General features: G+C 43.0%; 1 protein-coding gene across 1 annotated transcript; it reads left to right on the top strand.

The window, feature by feature from the left end:
- The first annotated feature begins 171 nt into the window (after positions 1–171).
- On the top strand, positions 172–5205 carry LOC122402443 (sorbitol dehydrogenase-like). The gene is made up of 8 exons (XM_043405220.1): positions 172–328; positions 2383–2416; positions 2991–3151; positions 3226–3389; positions 3862–4046; positions 4133–4311; positions 4383–4504; positions 4587–5205. Exons 1-8 carry the CDS (start codon positions 275–277, stop codon positions 4738–4740), a joined length of 1053 nt encoding a protein of 350 aa, XP_043261155.1. The 5' UTR covers positions 172–274; the 3' UTR covers positions 4741–5205.
- Positions 5206–20085: the final 14880 nt, after the last annotated feature.

A 20085-nucleotide genomic window follows, 5' to 3' on the forward strand; every position in this document is an offset into this window, starting at 1 on the left:
ATTCTATTCTGGGGAGGAGGATCGCGAAAGAGTTTCTTTTTTCGAATAGCGGGAAAATTGACGGGATGACGAAATTGAGAAACACCGATTCTACAGGGTTACGAATGATAAGGCAGCTCGACGTGGTGATAGCGAGAACTAAACCATTCTCGATGGGTGCTCATATATAGACAGCGCGCGCTCTTCTTCTCTAGTTTCGAGTTTGATTCCAGTGCTCTTTCAAGGAATTTCTCGTTTCGTTTGAATCGTTCGATCGCAACCGTCGCCTTCTATCATGGCCAGGGACAATCTCACCGCTATTCTCTATGGTATCAATGACATTCGATTGGTCAGTACAAATACTTTCGCTCGAATACACGTAAAGACCGAACGGGATCGTAAAAATATAAATAGTAACGTTTAACCATAAAATATGTTATTTTCTTAGTTTTCGATAACGATAGACTTTAAGTATTCTTGCATTTCACTTTGTTGAACGTTTATCGAAATTAATGCGCCGAGTAGCGTAAACGGATAATATTTGATGCTTCAAAGGCGCAGTTACTATTGTACAGTATTTCTAACGATGTTATGTGGAAGTATGCATTAAGATTTATTTAATGCGAGCGTCACAATTTCAAAGCGTTGATCGTTGATAAATGGTGGGTCGCGAGCAGAAAGTCTGACGGCATTCAATTTGTTAACAAATAGCACGAGTGAATTTACCTTGCTCGAAGTGCTACACTCGATTTCTTCATCTCCTCGCTTTATTATTAATTCAAATTGCGGTTGCCATTAGCGCGATTGACTCTTTTTCAACGACCAATGAGACGAAACGAAACGTACCAGATGAGTCGCGACGAATCATTTGCGTTTATAGGAGAGCCAAGGTCCTCTATTTCTGTTACTATACACTCGTTAGCTGCAGTTACCTGCACGCTCAATCTCTTCCGTGTTATTAACGTATTAAAACCGATCGTGTTTCACGCAGACAAAACGCATTCGCGACCGATATCGTTCCACTATATTTTGTTTCTCTTGAACCGACGTGTCCTCTCGTTCACCTTGCGTTAATGCCAACGAACCTGTCATTTGTGTACAATTGTACTTTTCAAACTTTTTTGGTGGCTTCCATACAATATGGAAGAACATCGTACTTTGTTGGTTAAAAATCGAATCGTCGACAAGTAATTTAGTCGTTTGTTTTTTGAAAATTTACTTCGCGTAATATCGAGTCGGAGATTCAACGTTATCGCAGACTTACGTTTTATTGACTTAAGGATCGGGTATCTGTAGAAGTAGTATGTACTACGAAATAGCGACATTACTAATGTAATGGAATATAAAGTACAACTAACACGTATGACGTTATGTGTGGTTTCGAGATCTGGGTATACTCATATGAAATCGGATACGTTCGAGAACTCGAGACGGTCGTGTGCAGTCGGATCCACAATTATAATACCTGTAAACCTTTGTAAACGTTCGGGGTGTCTCGAGTTTTACTAACCTGGCCCGAAGTCCGGGAGTCCCGAGTCCCTACTGTGCGATTCAGGCACTTTTTAGCTGTCGAGGGGCCATTTTCCCTAAACGGGTGGGTGTCAACGGGTCCTCGTTAATCAAAAAAACGTTCTGCAGACTTTCCCGGCACGTTTTCCGAGGAGGAAATGCGAAACGTGAAGCCAGAGTGTCGTTGGTCGTTGCTTGGCAGGCAAGCGTAGGACTGCCACTACTCGGTTGCCTAGTTTTCACCGCGAGGTGGAGTTGGCACATGGTGGCAGCCTCGCACACATTTCACAAGTTATTCGAGATGTGCAAGATGCGTGGATCTTTATGTTATACACGTCTCGAATAACCAAATAATATATCTGTATAATTTCCTTAATCCCTTGCTGTCCCTTTCTCTTACACGAAACTTGGGTCAAACGACAGAGACCTAGCCCATCTTTGAAACACGTTCGGATTAAAACAGTTTAATTTACAAAGCCCATGAATCCCATCTGTGCCAGGTGGTACGTCGAAACCATTGTTCGCCATTCAATTATTTTCGAAATTGTCGATGCAATGCAAACGTTGCGTATCATCCTCGCTGTTATTATCGTCATCTGTATCTTCCGAGCTTCTTTGTAGTTTTATTTTTTTAATTCTTCGTTTCTTTCGAGACAATTGTCTTTCCTTGAATTTTTTCAAGATTTCCATTCAAGATCCGAGGCAAATTCTAAAATTCATGCATGAAAAGTAACTGGTGGTGTTCTTACCGACGATTGTGATTTATATTAATTAAAACGCAAAGATAATGCAATCACTGGTATTGTTATTCTGTACGATGTAACGTTTCTAACTTTATCTAAATCGATAAAGTAAATCCTGTTATTTTAACCGTTTCTAAATATTTTATTTCAGGAACAAACTCCTATCGACGAGCCTGGTCAGGATGGTAAGTGCAGTTCAATTAATTCTGCTCAACGATTTCATAATGTACACGTGCAATTGCGTCCACTCTGGATGCATTCGTTCCGATTCAATCTGTTCGGCAGTTTTAATCAAATTAAGACGGTAGTCCATTCGTTATTCCATCATTTAATTGCCAAGTACAAAGAGTGCAACGTTATCGAACCATAGTCCACTATCGAGATCGCCAAAATCGATCCCGATGTTATGCTCGGAAATTAATTGAGATTAGTAATTACCGAGTCGTGTACGTTTCGATTCGATACGATCGAATAGTACGTATATCTTCCATTAAAGTGCTTTCCAATGCAAGATGGATCACGATAATTTATTTAAATCAACGATAAGATTGCTTTCTTTCTATTTAGCGTTCTTCACTGTAGATCGAGCCGATCAATTAAAAAATTATTAGTATCTAAGATGCCGCGATAAGCGACGAACTCGAAATCGATTTAATTGTTTTGAATCCGTGACGTGATATTCTCGAAAGTCTCGATGGAATTTAGAAAAACTTCCATTAGGTTTTACAATTACAATACAATGAAGTTTTACGATTTCAGAGGTACTGCTCAAAATGGCGTGCGTTGGAATTTGCGGTTCCGACGTGCATTACCTCGTGCATGGCCGAATAGGCGACTTTGTAGTACACAAGCCCATGATCATAGGTCACGAAGCCTCCGGAGTAGTTACCAAGCTTGGAAAAAACGTGAAGCATTTGAAGGTACGACCAACGAATATTTGCTTGTCCCTTTATTTATTTGTTTCGCGCGTAGCAAACACGAATGTTTGTTTCAGGTCGGCGATCGAGTGGCGATCGAACCCGGCGTACCATGCAGAATGTGTGCATACTGTAAAGAAGGACGTTACAATTTGTGCAAGGATATTATATTTTGCGCTACGCCTCCGGTCCACGGCAACTTGAGACGTTTCTACAAACACGCAGCCGACTTCTGTTACAAGTAAATTACGATTAAGTAATTAATAAAAAAAATACAAGTCCCTTCTTGCAAATTTCAACTACGGAAACTATCATAGATACGAAATCGTTTGTTCCGTCGGCGAATAACTTTTAGCGCCACCGACTGGAGTCTTAACGAGTTCGAAACGAATTATTTAATTAAGAGAGAGCTTATTCGATTCGTCGACGGTCAAAAATGGTAGTCGAGGTCCACGGTCAAAGGACGCGATAAAGGAGGCTTCAGCTAGATGTAATGAAACCAAGTTATTGAACTCAAACGGAGGCATCGTCGTGTTATGCGATGATAAAAGGACTCCTTAGGTGGTAATAAGAATAATTCGTCGCGGAGACTGTTACTGTGCAACGACTGATTGTCTTCGACGCATGAGACGGTCGATCAAAAACTAATGTAACGATCATTGATCGATAAAACTTTGAACGTATGCTTTAATGTTAATTTTCTCGTATTGCAGGCTACCGGACAACGTCACGTTGGAGGAGGGAGCATTATTGGAGCCTCTATCGGTCGGAGTGCACGCTTGCAAACGCGCGAACATCGGCATCGGTTCGAAGGTGTTGATTTTGGGCGCTGGACCGATCGGTCTGGTCTCGTTGTTGGTAGCCAAAGCTATGGGTGCCAACAAAATTGTCATTACCGGTACGTTTCACAGTAACGTTCCTTACGAGTTTCTACCAAAACGATATTTAAAGAAACACCGTTTGAAAGGCGCACGTTTTGTTTAGATCTGGTGCAAAACAGACTGGACGTCGCTAAAAAGCTTGGCGCCGACGAAACGCTTTTGGTGAAGAGGGAATACAAGGAAGAAGACGTCGTGAAGAAAGTTCACGATCTCTTCGGGGAAGAACCCGATAAGTCGATCGACGCCTCCGGAGCCCAGTCGTCTATTCGCTTAGCGATCCTCGTACGTTTCCTTTATACCTGTTCTATCGTACGTTTTTTCGACCGTTTTGTACACGCTCTGATCATTTTCAGGCGACCAAGTCCGGCGGTGTGGCAGTTTTGGTAGGAATGGGCGCCCCGGAAATCCAAGTACCATTGATCAACGCTCTCGTAAGAGAAGTGGATATCAGAGGCGTCTTTCGATACGCGAACGAGTACGTATTACTAATTTTTATTATCTTCAGCGCGTTTAGAACAAGTAAAAAGCAACGCACGTTTCTCCGTCCCCTTTTGCAGTTACGACGACGCGCTGAATCTCGTGGCTACTGGTAAAGTGAATGTGAAACCATTGATAACTCACAATTACAAAATGGAAGATACCGTGGCAGCTTTTGACACTGCCAAGTCGGGACAAAGTGACGTCATTAAGATCATGATCCATTGCGATTAGAGGAACAAGGAACGAAGGAAAAGAGAGCAACCCTTAGTCGCGCCTTTTATGTAATGACAAAATTCGGCGATAGTGAAATCTTTACGAATATTGGCAAACTGCTTGTTCGAACGAATCGATACTAGGATATTGTATTTAATTAAACTATTATGCCGAATGAGACGCGTCAGGCACGCGTTGACTATGAGAATTATTTTATTGCAAACGTGGAACGACTGAAAATCGATTAACGCGTGTAATGAAAATTTTTTTAAAGATTTTATCGTGCCGTGTCATTACTTTCAAAGAATATCGTATGAGATCAAAAATATAATCTGGTCGATTTCTTCATTCATAAAGAATAAAATGTTCCTGTTACCGTTAATTAAAGTTAAAATTTGAATGTTGGAATGTTAACTGAGTTGCAAATATACCCGTTAAGTGTTTTAGTAAATAAAAAAACTCTGTTGGTTGTTGGTATCTTGATTCGTGCGTACTGATTTTGAAGCCATATCTAGCAGGATTTAGCGATCACTAAATATTAAAACTAACTCGAGCATATGTAAAGAATGCTATACCAATAGGTGCCATATATACTTTAACATAGATAAGGTATACGATATACCAAACATTTGATAAGAATTCGTGTTTTACGAGGGGGCTTGCAAGTCTTATCGTTTCCATGTCGTATCCAACGTTATCGAATCAGTATGGACAAGAATAACTATTAATGGCACGAATCAAAACTAAACGTGTTTCGTTTTAATGGTTCGAGTATCGGATTTTTTTTTTATTGTAAAAATAAGCTTAACGCGATGTAAGAACTGCGTGCGCGTAAATGCATGTGAGTTGACTATGGGGAAGGGTTTGAAATTCATTTGGTATTGTCACTGGTATCGACAATAAGAAATGGAAGCCATTTTACTACAAGCTTGGGCGTTTCATCGCCAAGAGCTCTGCTACACGGTTTCAGACTATCGGTTTTATATTATTTAATATAACAATAGTTACAGCTAATACCTCCGTAATTTAGTAATCCGATCGAGTAAAGTTTTATCCGGATCGAACAAAACTGGTAGAAGTTAACACAGTTATTTCATGTTTCATGTTGACGATTACCTTAAAATACGATTTTTCTTTTAATTAGAATATGTATTCGTGCCATTGCATCAAATAAATTCAACATAAATTGTTCAAAAATAATATTTACGCGTTCTGCAATTTTAAATATGAAATCTGACATCCGCCAAATTGAGGGCTTCCGTAAATCTAGCGTTAAATATAATACCATTTGTTCTAATTTCTCAAGAAGCGTACCAATTTTGGAATTACGAGGAAAACTCTACGATCGGGACCGACGATACATTTAAAATCTTTACTCGCGTTTCAAAGAGCCTACCATAAACGCGGAAGGCAACGCTCCGTAATGGGTCTCGCTAGCAACCTAATTTAATCTAATCGTTAGCGAGACTTCGCCGTGTATGGTCGTCGGCTCGTACAAGTAACTTTGAATGATGAGACGCGGGGTGGTGAGATCCGAGATCGTTAGACGTACCATGCGGAGTTACTAATTCGACGAATCCCTTGCATCGGTTTCGCCAGGCATCCCTAATGTCTCGATGGCTGAATATTGCCGTACAGAGAATCGCAAAAGTTACTTCCGCGATCGAACGGGGAACTCGTAGAGCACGGCAGGACGTCGTGAAATTGTTGTCGACGAATTAACGAGTAGGTGCAAAATAACTTTAAGGCATCCTCGTCCTTCCAAGCTTAATAGAAACTGCGTCCATCTATTTTCTCTTACCTTCGAGCTAATTGAACAAGTATATTTTCGGACGCAAATCGTGCATTCCCACGCGCGATCTCTTGCCAATAATTAAATAGTCGCCTAATTGTCGGGTGTCGTGGGATCCATTGTTTATAGTCGCCAATGTGTCGAGTGAAGCAAGCGACCACGCGTTACGTTGTTTAATTACCAACGTTTGGCGTTCGTTTCTAGATGATCAACGGATCGCGGATCCAGACTCTTTCCTCCGTTAGCCCGGATCGTTGTCGCAAAAAAAGTCGGTATCGTTTCGCCTGGCATGATCGAACAGCGAGGCGACGTAACTGTGCGCACGGCGTGGGTAAAAAGGCGACAAACGATGATGCGACGATCACTATTATTCGGTTCTAAGCGGACAAGCGGCTGTCCAACCGGCGGGATCGTTGAAATATTTTCTCCGCGCGAGGTGTGGCCAATAATAAGCGTTCCCGTGCACGCACGTACGTAGGTACCAAACGATAATAGAGAAATTGGATAATTTTAAGCACGAGTGGAACGCGAGATCGCCGCTCGCGACACGTACGGTTCCAGTTCAACAAACAGAACACGCATAATAGCGGGGAATATTACATGCCACGAAAACTTTCCAACTTGTGTCGATTCCAGCCAGCCCCCGGAGACCAAACGAAACACCATTTTGTTTGGACAAAGTCGGGAAAACGAACAGTTAGTACATTCGATGGATTCTGTTAAGATTTATCGAATGATTTTTGGGGCAATTAAACAACACCGAATTGTGTTTTAACTTTATAAATAATTGCTTTTATTACATTCTAAATAATTAAATATATGGTAATATAAAAATAAATTAATCGTTCTTCATCAATCGTGAATCATTCGTTACAACACGAAGATTTGAACTCGTACAATTTGTTAAATGCATTGCGTGATAATAATAGTAAAATACGATCGACTGATTCAACGTGTCAGCAAGAGCAAATGAAAAATATGTTCCTATCATCGATGTTTTAACTCGCTATTTACAAAAATGCACCGTGTACCGTTTGTTTCACTTCTTAATAATACACTATTAGCTATATATTATTAAAAGTCGTGTCGTGATGGATCCGTGAGATTTATGAGCAGCTTTGCTTGCACTTGCGCAGAGTGTCAAAATTATTTCCATTTCCCATGCAACCTCCGTACAAGAACTGTTCGCATCGGTTTGTATCTGGATTCCATCCGAACTTAGGCATGTTTGCTCTGCACGGTCCGTGATCCAGTGGTAATAAACATTCTGCAAAATAAAAAATTTTTATTAGGAAGAGAAAACACAAAACATTGAAAAGGAATAAAATATCATGGTACGTTCTATATACGATTAAGAATATTTTTACGTACGTGGTCCAATGCCAGCTGATGCTTCGTATATCATAGTGGCGCAAATGGCGACGGAGAGTATTCCCACGAGTTTGCTGTCCATTGCTGTGTAGCTTTGTGTAGCTAAATTATGACTGTTAACGTTATCGGAAGTTTGGTGCACTATATATAAGGCGATAACTGATTAAGTCGAACATCGGAAAGGACGTATGTGATCAATCACATTTCTTGTGTAAACAACTGATACCACCAGAAAAATAGGCGCCTTTAATTCCATTTCTATCAGAGATATTTTTAAGAGCTTCGCGTTATTATGTTTCATCTTTTCGAAAGAAACGTATCAAAGATCACTTTAGCGATTGACATTTTTCAAATGCCGTGTAATCACATCGTCATCGCATCTTCTACGCGTTAATACGAAAACAATACTTTGTTTTTAAATAACTGGAAACTATTCGGTTCTATTTACTTTAACCTCTAACCTCGAGAGCTAATGTCTGCAACGACGATGGTACAAAAATTAATTAACTATCAGCGTTCCTCCGTTCGCCCGTCTAGACCCCCGGTCCAGAACGTTGAAAAATTTATTTTCCACCGGTCGTAAAGCAAATCCCCGAGAATGTTACACCTACGTAACGACGATAGAAATATTCCCCTGGTCGGGCGTCGTTGCAACGCGGTTTACGTACGCGACTAACTTTCCGCGACCGTAGATTAAGTTACGAACCAGCTCGTACTATCGCTGGGCCCTATTAGAATTACTCTCAAGTACCCATTGTGATCTCTGCTCGTTTCCATAGATCGCTGACACAAAAGAAATATAGCGTAGGACACGACGATAGAGCCTTCGGCTATTACCACACACGTGGCTGATAACCCGTACGATCTTCTCCGGGCAAACACGCTGTAATTGCATGAGTTCCGCATTTTTCCCCCCACATACAGAGACCCGACCTCTATCTCTGTTCCCTTTTACTCGCGAGCTTCGTGCATCCATGGTCGTCGTTCCCGAACGACGTTCGTCACACAACGACACCTCGTGCTACTTATTAATTCGACCTTACTTAGGATTTCTATACCATTCGTACGCTCTTCGATCCATCGTTATCGTCGAACAGTTCGTCTCGATCAAGAACAAGCATAAATATTGCGCGGAAAGTCGACGAAGGTTTTGAAATTTACATTTAAATATTTGCTGTAAGGTACGATGCGGAACGTTTCGAGAAATCTCAATGGATCGTTCATTTGGAATCAAGTCGATCGCGCGTCTAGCTTTATTATTTCTTTTTTCAAGAAATCTAAATTCCGCGGAGCTCTTTTCTTCGTTTCCGTGGAAAAATACAGCCCAAGAGAATACGTTTCTCGACCGCGAGCACGTCTCGCCTCCGTTCTTTTTCGGGGGAGCATTCGCGAAACCGGCGCTAAAGCTAAATAAACAATTGCGAAATATCATCGGGAAAATTGCGTAAACGCGCGTGAATTCCCTGCCGGAAGATAAAAATCTGTACACATGCCGTGCAGGATATTCAAGAACGTTGTTATCGTTATCCGTTGAACGATCGCGATACGAGGTAACAAGCACGCGATAATAGCTTTTCGATGTCGTTGAACAATATTAAACGTCTCTTTGTCGTTCGCGTTTCGTTAATTTATCGCAATTAGCGTTCAAACGAAACTTAAATCGCTCACGATTCAACGAATTTGCTTTCGCCTTAATTATGCGACGTACAGTGTTCCAGTTTTTCAAGGGGTGCTACGAAAACGAATTCTTCTAATTAAACCGTGAAAAGAGCGTACCCGTCGTTCCGGAAATAGAACGCCTGTAACGTTCGCCTACTTTTCGTTGCACGGCCAGTATATTTCGCGGGTAACTCGTGTCGAACGTTCGAATCTTGGAGGTACGTTTCGAACAGTTGCCATTCCCGTTTGATAAATCGCCGCGACCGTCGAGGGGTACAGGAAGGTTCGCGTCCTCCTCCAAGATTCACGAAGCGATATTAACCGATAAAGCTGCCCGTGAAATTTACGAGTCACGAAAAGTATAAAACACCGTGCCGCTATAAAAGTGGAAGCGTTATTACCGATAAAACGCGCGTCACGTGGTACCGCGTGGTCCCACTGGCCCTAAGTCCCAGTGAATCGTGAGCGAATCGTGTAATGGAAGCAATTTTGTCGTCTAAACGGATACAAATAGTACAGCGATAATGCAGTGACATGGCTGTGTATCGGCTGCTCGATACCTCCATGATTTAATGGACGTCGGGGCCGGTGGTGCACGGCTAACGGGTATTTTACGGTAATATTATACGGAGTTTGCTCCACCGTACGGTCCCGTGTCACGGCATTGTGTTCGAATCCGTGGAAATAGGCCTCCTGACGTGGTTGCTTCGGGGACCGTTTCTTTACGAAACAACTGGCATCGTGAAAGCGAATACGGGTTAACCCCCGTGCAACACGGTTGTCGGTTTGGAAAAACCGTCGTCGCTGAACATGCTCTGTACAGTATTACCTCGCTTCGTGCGACAAAATCGGGATCGATTTGGAATTGCTTCGAGTTAAATGGAATTTTAAGCGTAAACAAGTGGCTGATCAGGGGATGATCGCAGGTATAGCAGTTCTGATAGAAATTTCGTTCACTGTGCATTGCGTAAGATTTTCAGAACTATCGATGGGACGTGAAAACAACGAAAGTAAACAATTGCTCGGTTGAATTTGTTCTCAAGTTATGGCGTAAACTTATACCGACAGATTGCGCGCTTTCACGGGTGCTCTGCAGCCCACACCGAAGGACAGAGATGGTCGGAACGTCTAAGGATGGTACTCTTTCTCTGACATATTACAGGGAACGGGGTGGAGACGCCTGGAGGACGATAAGGTCTCACAACTCACGACCGCGTACTATACTTTCTCCTATCTCCCACCACCAACACGCGTGTTGGAAAGAGACAACGATCCCCGGGGCTACCGATCTCTCTTTTTCTTTCTTATGTCACCTTTAACCCCTATCACGCGACGCGCTGTCTATCTGCGGAAGACTATCTTGCAAACTGTTCCTTTTCGGCATCAAAAAGTGCCAAAATCTATTAAACGTTACGATGTATATTTCAGTTACGAATTATCGGTTCGAGGAAAAAGAAATTGCTCGTAAAAATAGGTTACTGCAATGAAATACCAAAATGGACGCCAACAGCAAAGGGTTAAACCGCGTTACCACGACAGACCATAGAAAAATTCCTGTCTCACGGAAAGATAGGCAGAAAATGAAATTACAGTAACATTATATTATCGATAAAGAATTTTTTTCTCGAAAATGGGTAGGATTTCGAGGGTACGTCCATTCACCAAAAATGATTGTAATTTACTCCTACAACTAAAAATAATTTTTTTAGAGCGATTTGAAATTTTTTTTTCGCCGAAAAATTTAGGCACCTCTGTCGATTTTTCGCGAAAATTCGTTTATCATCGGCCAATCTTCCGCGAGGTATCGCGTGATCGCGGCTAACGAGTTTCGTCGAGTAGGAAAGGCACCCGTAACTATTGGCCAGCCTACCTTATTAAATGTTTCGTTCGCGTACGAGCGAAAGGCGCGCGTAGAAAAGTTGGCGAGGGGTGGAAAAATAAGGCGGTTAAAGTTTCCGGAACGCGTTAAAGCTGGCAGCCTGTAATCGGAGTTTCGGGGTATCGTCGAAAGAGCCGAAACGGCACACGCGCGTGTCCCGTTGGAATTTCCATAATTAGTGGGTGGCAAAGGTACAACTATTAGGGAGTTGGTTGAGTTGCTAACTGATTTGCATCGAAACGCTGGCCCGCGTCGTATCAACAGGGTCCGTCCTACTTTCCTTATTACTTCGTCATCGTGTTTTCTTTCGAGGGTAAAATGGTTGCGACGGGAGAGCGCGTTCTTCGCGAAAAAGATGCGTGTAACTAATGGCGTCGGCTAATGGAACCGAAGAGAAATTGGATTGGATTGGATATTCGTGGTTGCATTAATGCACTCCGTTCGTATTTACCCCGGCAGACGAAGCATCTGCGACAACAACGATCCAATACGGAAATGGTTTTTAATCGGAATAATGAAAACGACGGGGCATTTCGGGGAACGGAGATCGAAGTGGCGTGATTCGAAAGAATGAAAGTCGAAGTTCAGGAATAAATTTAGAGGCGAATCTGAGCGATGGGATGTCGAAGCCGCGGAACGGGAGAGGCTGTCAGACGATGGTCGAAGTTTTAGCAGTTACGGTACCCGAAATTTTAACTCATGGTCCGGTAATGGTCAGATATTAATTTTGATATTAATTTTCAGATTTAATTTTATAAAAGCAGCAAATGAAGCGAAAGATGCACAGAGCGAGAAATTGAAAATTGTTCATAACTTCGATAGGAATGCATAAATTTCAATTTTTTGTGGTCGATGAAAAGACACAAATTGTAGCACACAATTTTAATCGAGCTCTCGAATGAAACGTCATATCCTAACTGCTACAAATCCCACAAGGCGTTTCCTAACAATGCGTTTAAATTGGCACTGCAAGGTAAATAAATAAAGTGTCTTTGTTTCGTCTTGAAGAGGCAAGTATCTATATACTGGCAGCCAACAGTGTTCTACGAGAAATTGATGACGTTTGAAGAACGTTAACGACGATTGCCCGTAAAGTTCGTGGGAATGTTCTAATTCGACGCGCGAGCGAAGCAATTTCTTGAATGACAAATAAAAAAATTGAGAATTTAGCGATTCCTCGTTTTCGTAGCTGGCGTCTTTGAATTAAATATCAATTAAACGTGGGAAGTTTAAGTGTCGCGCGAGCCTCGTTCGACGCCCGACTAGTTACCGCGTTTACGGAATGTGATTTACGCGAGGAACGCCCAAGGAAATTATGGCATCTTGGGTTTCCATAATGCCGAGATTTGCCGCTCCCGGAGCCACCTAATCCAGTTGCATGCAAGAAGATCCTCTTATCTTGAGGACACGTTCCCTCGCTGAGTAAGACGATTATCTTCGGAACCTGGCGCGAGAGGATGCCTAGCTGGCGCAGCGAAACGCGAAGAAACGCCACAGTTATTTTTACTCTGCCTCCGCGCGGACAATTTTTCGTTTAATTATACGATCGATCCCCAAACGATCCACCCCGATAAGTTTCATAACGGGTAAAATTTTAAAAAGAAACACTTAATAGAGGAATACAGAAAGAGGATTTCGTGAAGCAGGGGGGAACAGGGATCTTTTTTATCGTCTCGATCGCACTTCGAACACCGTCAACGATACGTCCATGGTATTAGAGTCGTCGTGTTATTTCACGCTTCGTGTCGGCTGCCCGTACTCGCGGAACGACCTGGAAGATTGCAGGTGCATGGAAACCATAACATTGAAAATCATACCGCCGGGTAATTTCGAAGATTGCCCGCAGAGTTGGATTCGTGAAACGAAAGTTCATCGCGACTCCGGGGAGATATCGGCGTTCAAGGTGAACTGGCGGCCACCTGTTCCATTATGATTTTGACTCGGTAATCCGAGGATCCGTGGCTGCTACGTGGGCCAGTATACGCGATCGAAGAACGTATCCCTCGTCGAACAATCATTTCGAAACATTCTGCTCGAAGAAGAAATATTTACTTGTTACTTCCGACCGTACGCCAGCATGGCGGCGATGCTTTTGTCCAAACTAATATCTTCGTATCAATTTATATAGATTAAATAAAAACTTTTTACAAGTAGAAACTCAAGTTGTGAGTTTTAACGTCGAAATGTTTACTGTTTTGAAATTCCGAATCATACATTTGTCTTAACTCTGTTAGACACTTGAATCGTTTTGCGAATGAAAAAATTATTTTCTTGCTCGGACCGGTATCGATCTACGGATTTAATTGCACAGGAGTTGGGGTAACTTACAGTTTATACCAGAAGGTTAGATCTTGATCCTCCTTAATCCCTCCTCAAACTGGTAACCTGAGATGCTTCACTGTCTTACGAGGGAGGTTGGTCATCGGAGAACCCTTTCGAATTTACGTTTGTTTACCTATATACCTTGCAGAACTCGTTATCCGTTACCGCCAACGATCAACGAACCGAAAATGGAACCGTGGCCGAAGAAAAAATTGCGAAAAGCACGAATATATTTTTTAGCAACATCGAAAAATTGCAGTCAGCGGTATTCTGCGTCGGATCAAACCGCCACGCGTACCGTTTCTCGTTCGTTTTTGAAAAGTTCCGTATAAACAACATCAATCCGTAAAAAGTTGGGACGGATTTAATATTTCATCCGAGATCGACTATCTTCCTCTCTTCCGAAACGATTTGCTAGCGCAACAAAATTCGGAAATAGATAACCCTTGTGACAAAAAAAGAGGAGAATTCCATTTCACGATAAAAACTCGTTCGGCTAAACCTATTCGTACGGTAGTTTATACTTTCGATAACTTTTTCTCTTGTGTCGTTGCAACGAGAGGTTTTCCATAAAGAACTGCTATACTTTCCATGGGAGTACTCCGTCCACTCGGTGCAAGAGTTGGCAAATTCCTACAAGATCGTTACGAGAAGAATAATCGAATCAGTGTTTTGCAGCGTCAAACTATACTCCGCGCCACGCTTGATGCATTCGAAACGCAGACGAAACGGAGTTACCACGAGTTTACGATCGTTTAGTACCCAGGTTGGACGCGTGGCAAGAAATTTGGCGTCGAAGATGGTCGAAGGATCGATCGCGGGACCGCAACGCGCACAACCGTCTAGTCTTTAGAGACGCGTCAGGTGATTTACAGCTTCCTGTGGCATTGATCCTGCTGGTGCAGCACCGGGAGCAGTAGCAGTAGCGGCACAGAGCAACCAGCGATGGCAGGTGTAGTAACGGCAGCACCAGGCGTCCGCTCTGCGCACGGAATTGTGCTGAGTTCGTGCTGGCAAGGCGACGTACGAGTGATTTGCATCGAGCCCATAGCCCAACGGGAGGAGCATAACGGGCCAGTTAAGCCACTCGACGCCGTTTCGTGTCTGCCGGTTGGTCACCGGTAATTAACAGGCTCCGTAAAGCGCCGTACGAATCGAGTGCCACCGCGAGACGGTGCTCCTCGAGCTCGCGTCAAGATGCTACCCGGACGTTTGCTATTCTTGCGCCCCTACGCTCAACGGGCACGCCCCTAGATTAATTGTCACGGAAACGTTGTTGCTTCAACGTTCCGTGTACACCGTCCTCGGTCTAATTTGTAGCCTTTGGCGGCAAGTTTCGGGATCGAAACCGCGACGCGACGAATACCCCCCGGAGTTCTCGATTTTCAGCCGCGGGGAACTCGAGAACCGTGCGGTCGACTGCGATATTGGACGTCCACGTCCATGATTCGCGTCGAGCGTACGACACGTGAAAAAAGAAGAATCGGTTCTTGATATCGAGTGAATTCGAAGCCTCGACGAACATCTAATTTTGTACGATTCGAGGAAGACGAGAAAGGCTTTGCAAGCTGCATTGGAAACGATTCGAGCATCATTTGCTGCCTTTTTCACCTCCCAGGTGGATGGCAGAAAGGCTTGCTTTGCTACGCGTTTCTAGAGCACAGGAGCGACCATCTCCGATTTTAATGAAATTTCGTAAGCTGATCCGCAACGAAAATAATTCCCAACAACGAGTTACGGTGTTAGCAACGAGTCCAAACGATAGTGGAAGAGTCGACAATGGCTTGCTCCAGCTGTTTATGAATCGTTACGGCACTCGAGGACCATGTATTTCCAATTTCAAAGAGTGTCTGAGGCAGTATACGCGAACCACCTGAAACGCGATTCTACTTGCAACGTTGCCGAGAAGAAGTCCCCGCCCGATAGTCGGCTATCTTCGCGCGCCACTCAGTATTGTGTCCCTTTAGCAAAACCCATTTGCTCTCTGTTAGAGTGGCCCGTAGCGGCGGAAAGGAGAGGACACTGTCGACGAGGAGGGGCCGAGAAGAGGCTGGAGAGCGGCGACGGCGTTCTATTTAATTAAGTTTGCATTGTATCGAAGTGCATGCTGCAGGAAAAGATCGTTATCGAACTTTCGCGAGATATGACGTTGGCTGGCCCGCCACACTTATCAGGGACGATCTGCCGGAGCAAATGAACGGTGGTACGAAGGCTCACTCCTAACGAGATCGAGGACTCCGTCGGCGCGCACGTTCTTCCTGCTGTTGCTTCGAGAACCGATCGCCTCTATGCCTCCACTACGTATTTTACGTATTTCTACGTTTACGAACGAATGGGGAACAATAATAAGTATGCGTTCGCGGGTAATTAAAATCGAAATAAAAAAGTAGAGGTTGTGCGGTGATACCTTCGGTACTCGCCACTGGTATGTCTAAAATAGGATCTGCTAGGGTTGCCTTGAACGTTCCCCTGTCATTTCATTTTCTTTTCTACTGTTACCAGGCCCTTTAGTTAATGCAAAAACACCGATTGGATCATCGTGGTTAGCGTTGCGCTACAATCGAAAAACAGGCGATTCGTTATCAAAAAATAAACGAACAGTTTGGTATAAAGCGATACTTACTGTATATTTCAAACGGAAATAATTACGATCATGGGCAGTGATGTGATTTATGAAACGATCGAGATTATTTACGATCTTTTCGAGCGAAATTTACGGGAGATATTCGGTATACGTTTCAGGGCCGAAAATTATGTGAGCTTTTCAATTACGGTTATAGTTGCGAAGTTTATGTCTGTTCTGGGTAACATGAGAAATTCGTACCGGTTATTGGTTACGATTGCGAGCGAAGATCGTATCAGATATTCAGTTACAGTACCAACCGAAGATCAGATAAGTTTTTTGGTTACGATCGCGTTCATAACCGAGATTCCAGAAAGAGTTTCGACAATTACACGTTGCGTTTAAAATTTATATTGCCCTTTACAGACGCGGTAAAAATTTCTCTACTTCTTCGTACAATTTGTTACGAGTTTGCGTCGCAAAATTTCTATTAGTTCTCGTTCGCCGTTATAGTTCAGTCTGAAATTCGCATCGATTTTCGGTTCAGTTGCAACCGAAATTCTCATCTATTCTTGATTACGGGTCCAGCCGACATTCATTGCAGATATTTGATTAGTGTTGCGGTGGCAATTTAAATTCGTGTAAGCTTTTCAGTTACGGTCAAGGTGGTAACTTAATTTACATTGGCTTTTGGTAATGGTTGCAACCAAAATTCATGTAAGATTTTCGGTTACCGTTACGATTGCGACTAAAATTTGTATCAGATTCCTCTGTTATCCTTGCAAACTAAATTCACGTAAGGTCTGTCGTTACGATGGTACCCGGAATCGAGATTTTTTGAATATTTGTATTAACAATTACAGCCGCGCATAAATTTTCCATTGATTTTCGATTACCGTTACTGTTACGACCGAAATTCATATTGTGTCCAGTCATAATTGCAATTCAAATTCGTATCTGTTTTCGATTACGGCTGCAGTAACGTTCATTAAAAACTTTCGACCGTTGTGCCGGCGATCAAAATTTATATAAAATTTTTCGATCGCTGTTACAGTCGTGATTAAAATTTACAAATTGGTTACAAATCAAGTGTCCTTTGACGCGGGTTATTCGTTTAATTTGTCGGTCATTTTCCGAAAAGTACGCGGTCAGAATTCGCGGAATGAATCGCGGATAGAGAATCGATATGGAACCGGGCCGTGCATTTCGATTTCCATTACAGTTTTGACTTCACGGATTGGCGGTGATAATAATAAATGTTCCACGCGGGGCGACGTCTGACGTCACGCTAGGGAATTTCGTTTTCTAGAACAAATGTACCTCGCTGTATGGTCCGACGTAGATATACTGCGGTGAAAACGATAGATAGGAAAGGGGGACGATAAAGTGGGCCGGCGAAGTTGCGGGAAATGTGACAATCGTCTCGACGCCGTCGGAACAAGCAAGAACGGAAGAGAGACTGGCAAGGAGTGGAATCGTCCTGGGGTTTGTCGTCTTTAAGAATAATTCACGGTGACAGGGTGATTCGATAGATCGTGGAAGAACGATTTTGACCGAGAATTCCAGTATAAATTTGTTATTTATCCGTGGTTGAATTTTTCCTTTCCAATATCTTCAAATATTCGCATCTTGATTTTTGTATACAACTGTTCACCGTAAACTAATAGAACGACTCTAAAACTATGATATTAACTGTGTAAATGCACACTTTGCAACGTCTTAACAAAAATCTGGGATTTCGATCGACGCAGTTCGACGGCCGTTAATTCCACGAGGATTTCTCCAGCGATTCCGAAGCATTCGAGAAACGTGACGGCCATGGAACGCGACGCGATCACGTACATTATATTAAAATGGCCTTCGCGTACGTGTCACCTTTTTGGTGTTGTGTATTATTACGAGTTATTAGTCGGAAACATCACGTTCGTCGCGTTTTACGAGCGCTACAGATTATTTGCATTCAACGGCGCGTCGCGCGCCGGCAAAAAGTAGCCCGTTTCGCGAATGGAATCGTCACAAAATATTCCGGGATTGCGACACTTTATCCCGCGGTTCTGTGCGTCGCGTGATGCACATTTGAAAAATCTCTATACGAGTAATTAAAGTTGGACGGGGTCGAGCTACGTAATGAAATGCGCACGATTCGGCGCGCGAACGTGAATCGGGACCCGGAACGTGTTTATTTTCCCGAATTATTTTATAAGATACGCGAACAGTTTGCCATTAATATCGTTTTTTCAAAAATTATTTTATTCAAATATGAACTGCGAGGACCAACGAATCGAGACGCGAGACGCGAGGCCCGGCCAAACGATAATGGTGGCACATCGATCTACAAAATTTGTACGATCGTTCTACAGTGTCTGTTTTGGTGTCTTTTGGTTTCCATGCACGAATAAAAATATTTCTATACGATGCACGTAATATTCCTTTCATACCTGCCCTTTTAGTACGTTCTACAAAATTGTCCAGAAACGTGATCCGCTTGTCCAATGATTTATTATACAATTGGATTTATCACGCATGGAGTATCTTATGACACTATTGACAAACGATCGAGCTCGAACGTTCATGCGTAACGCGGTATCAATTAACTGCTCGGTGACCATTTACAACGCGATATTTGGTCTCAAAATTTGCGGATCGATAAGGCCGCCGCCCCATTATTTTCGGACGACGAATGTACATATCGTTAATCTATTATAATATCTGCATCAATTTGCTGTCAAACGCATTCTGCCGTGTGCATGCTCGGCCAGGAACGAGGTACGGAGGCGTGGCGACGGGTTCCCGTTGAATTCCAATTTTCGTCGTGCAATATTTATGAACTACATTTATCCGGCGAAAATAGAACCGCGGCCGGGAGCCGCGAATTTCTCTGTTCTGTCGTTACGTAACGGTGTACCAGAAGGTGAACAAACGAGATAAATTTTAAGCCGAAGGTAGCTCTTAATGAACCCTCCCGACCGCGTCAGGTAAATACGTAAATGGGGAATATACTTTCGACGAGCAACGTCGGTAAAGCAACCGCTTTAATGAAACTTCGGCTGCACGTAAGACGAGGCGAAGTCAAAGGCTTCTTGCTTGCCGGAGCTCAAGTTTTGCGCGATAAAAACGCACTAAGTATGTACGAACAAGAGACGGGCACGTTTCTTATCCGGAATAACATTCCGATCGATCAGCAAAAGATAAATCTTCCATTATTTATTCGATAATTAAATCGGGAAATTAACCCAATTCGATATTAACGATAGTACCAACAACTTTCGTTCTAACTCAGACGCAACTCGTGCTCGGTGCAGGTTGGAAGCGTAGTTTTGCAGAGACGTTTGAATGTAGGTCAACGCTTGGTTAGATTTATATAAGCTGCTACGGATGAAGTTTCAGCTTTGAATCGAGATTCAACTCCTGGTAATTCGGGAAATTCGAAGCGTTTCGGACTATTCTTCGAGGAAGTAGAAAAGTTGGACGTCGATGTAAGTAGAAACAGTACGTAATGAGCAGACGATTGTCTCGAAAACGGTGCAATATTGAAGAAAATAACCAGCGATCGCCGAGGAGCGACACACGGCATTACGCTTTCAAATGTATTCGAGAGGAGATCGAATCGGCTCGTGAATACGCAAGGAACACGAGGACAGCGGTCCAGGGCCGACATCATTCGGTTAGGGTAATGCGGTAGCTTGTAAAGATCATCTCCTGTCGTCATAACTGCGCGTTTAAGATGCCCACCGTTAACAGTAATGAATTTCTCCAAAGATTAATTCGAAAGTCTTC

This window comes from Colletes gigas, unplaced genomic scaffold, assembly GCF_013123115.1.
Source record: "Colletes gigas isolate AHSC1104 unplaced genomic scaffold, ASM1312311v1 Colletes_gigas_Sc00036, whole genome shotgun sequence".
In the NCBI taxonomy this organism is placed as follows: domain Eukaryota; kingdom Metazoa; phylum Arthropoda; class Insecta; order Hymenoptera; family Colletidae; genus Colletes; species Colletes gigas.

Coding starts and splice junctions, on each gene's coding strand:
- LOC122402443 (XM_043405220.1), top strand. CDS start 275: ATGGCCAGGGACAATCTCACCGCTATTCTCTATGGTATCAATGACATT. Junction 329..2,382: donor GTATCAATGACATTCGATTG/GTCAGTACAAAT, acceptor ATTTTATTTCAG/GAACAAACTCCTATCGACGA. Junction 3,390..3,861: donor GCAGCCGACTTCTGTTACAA/GTAAATTACGAT, acceptor CTCGTATTGCAG/GCTACCGGACAACGTCACGT.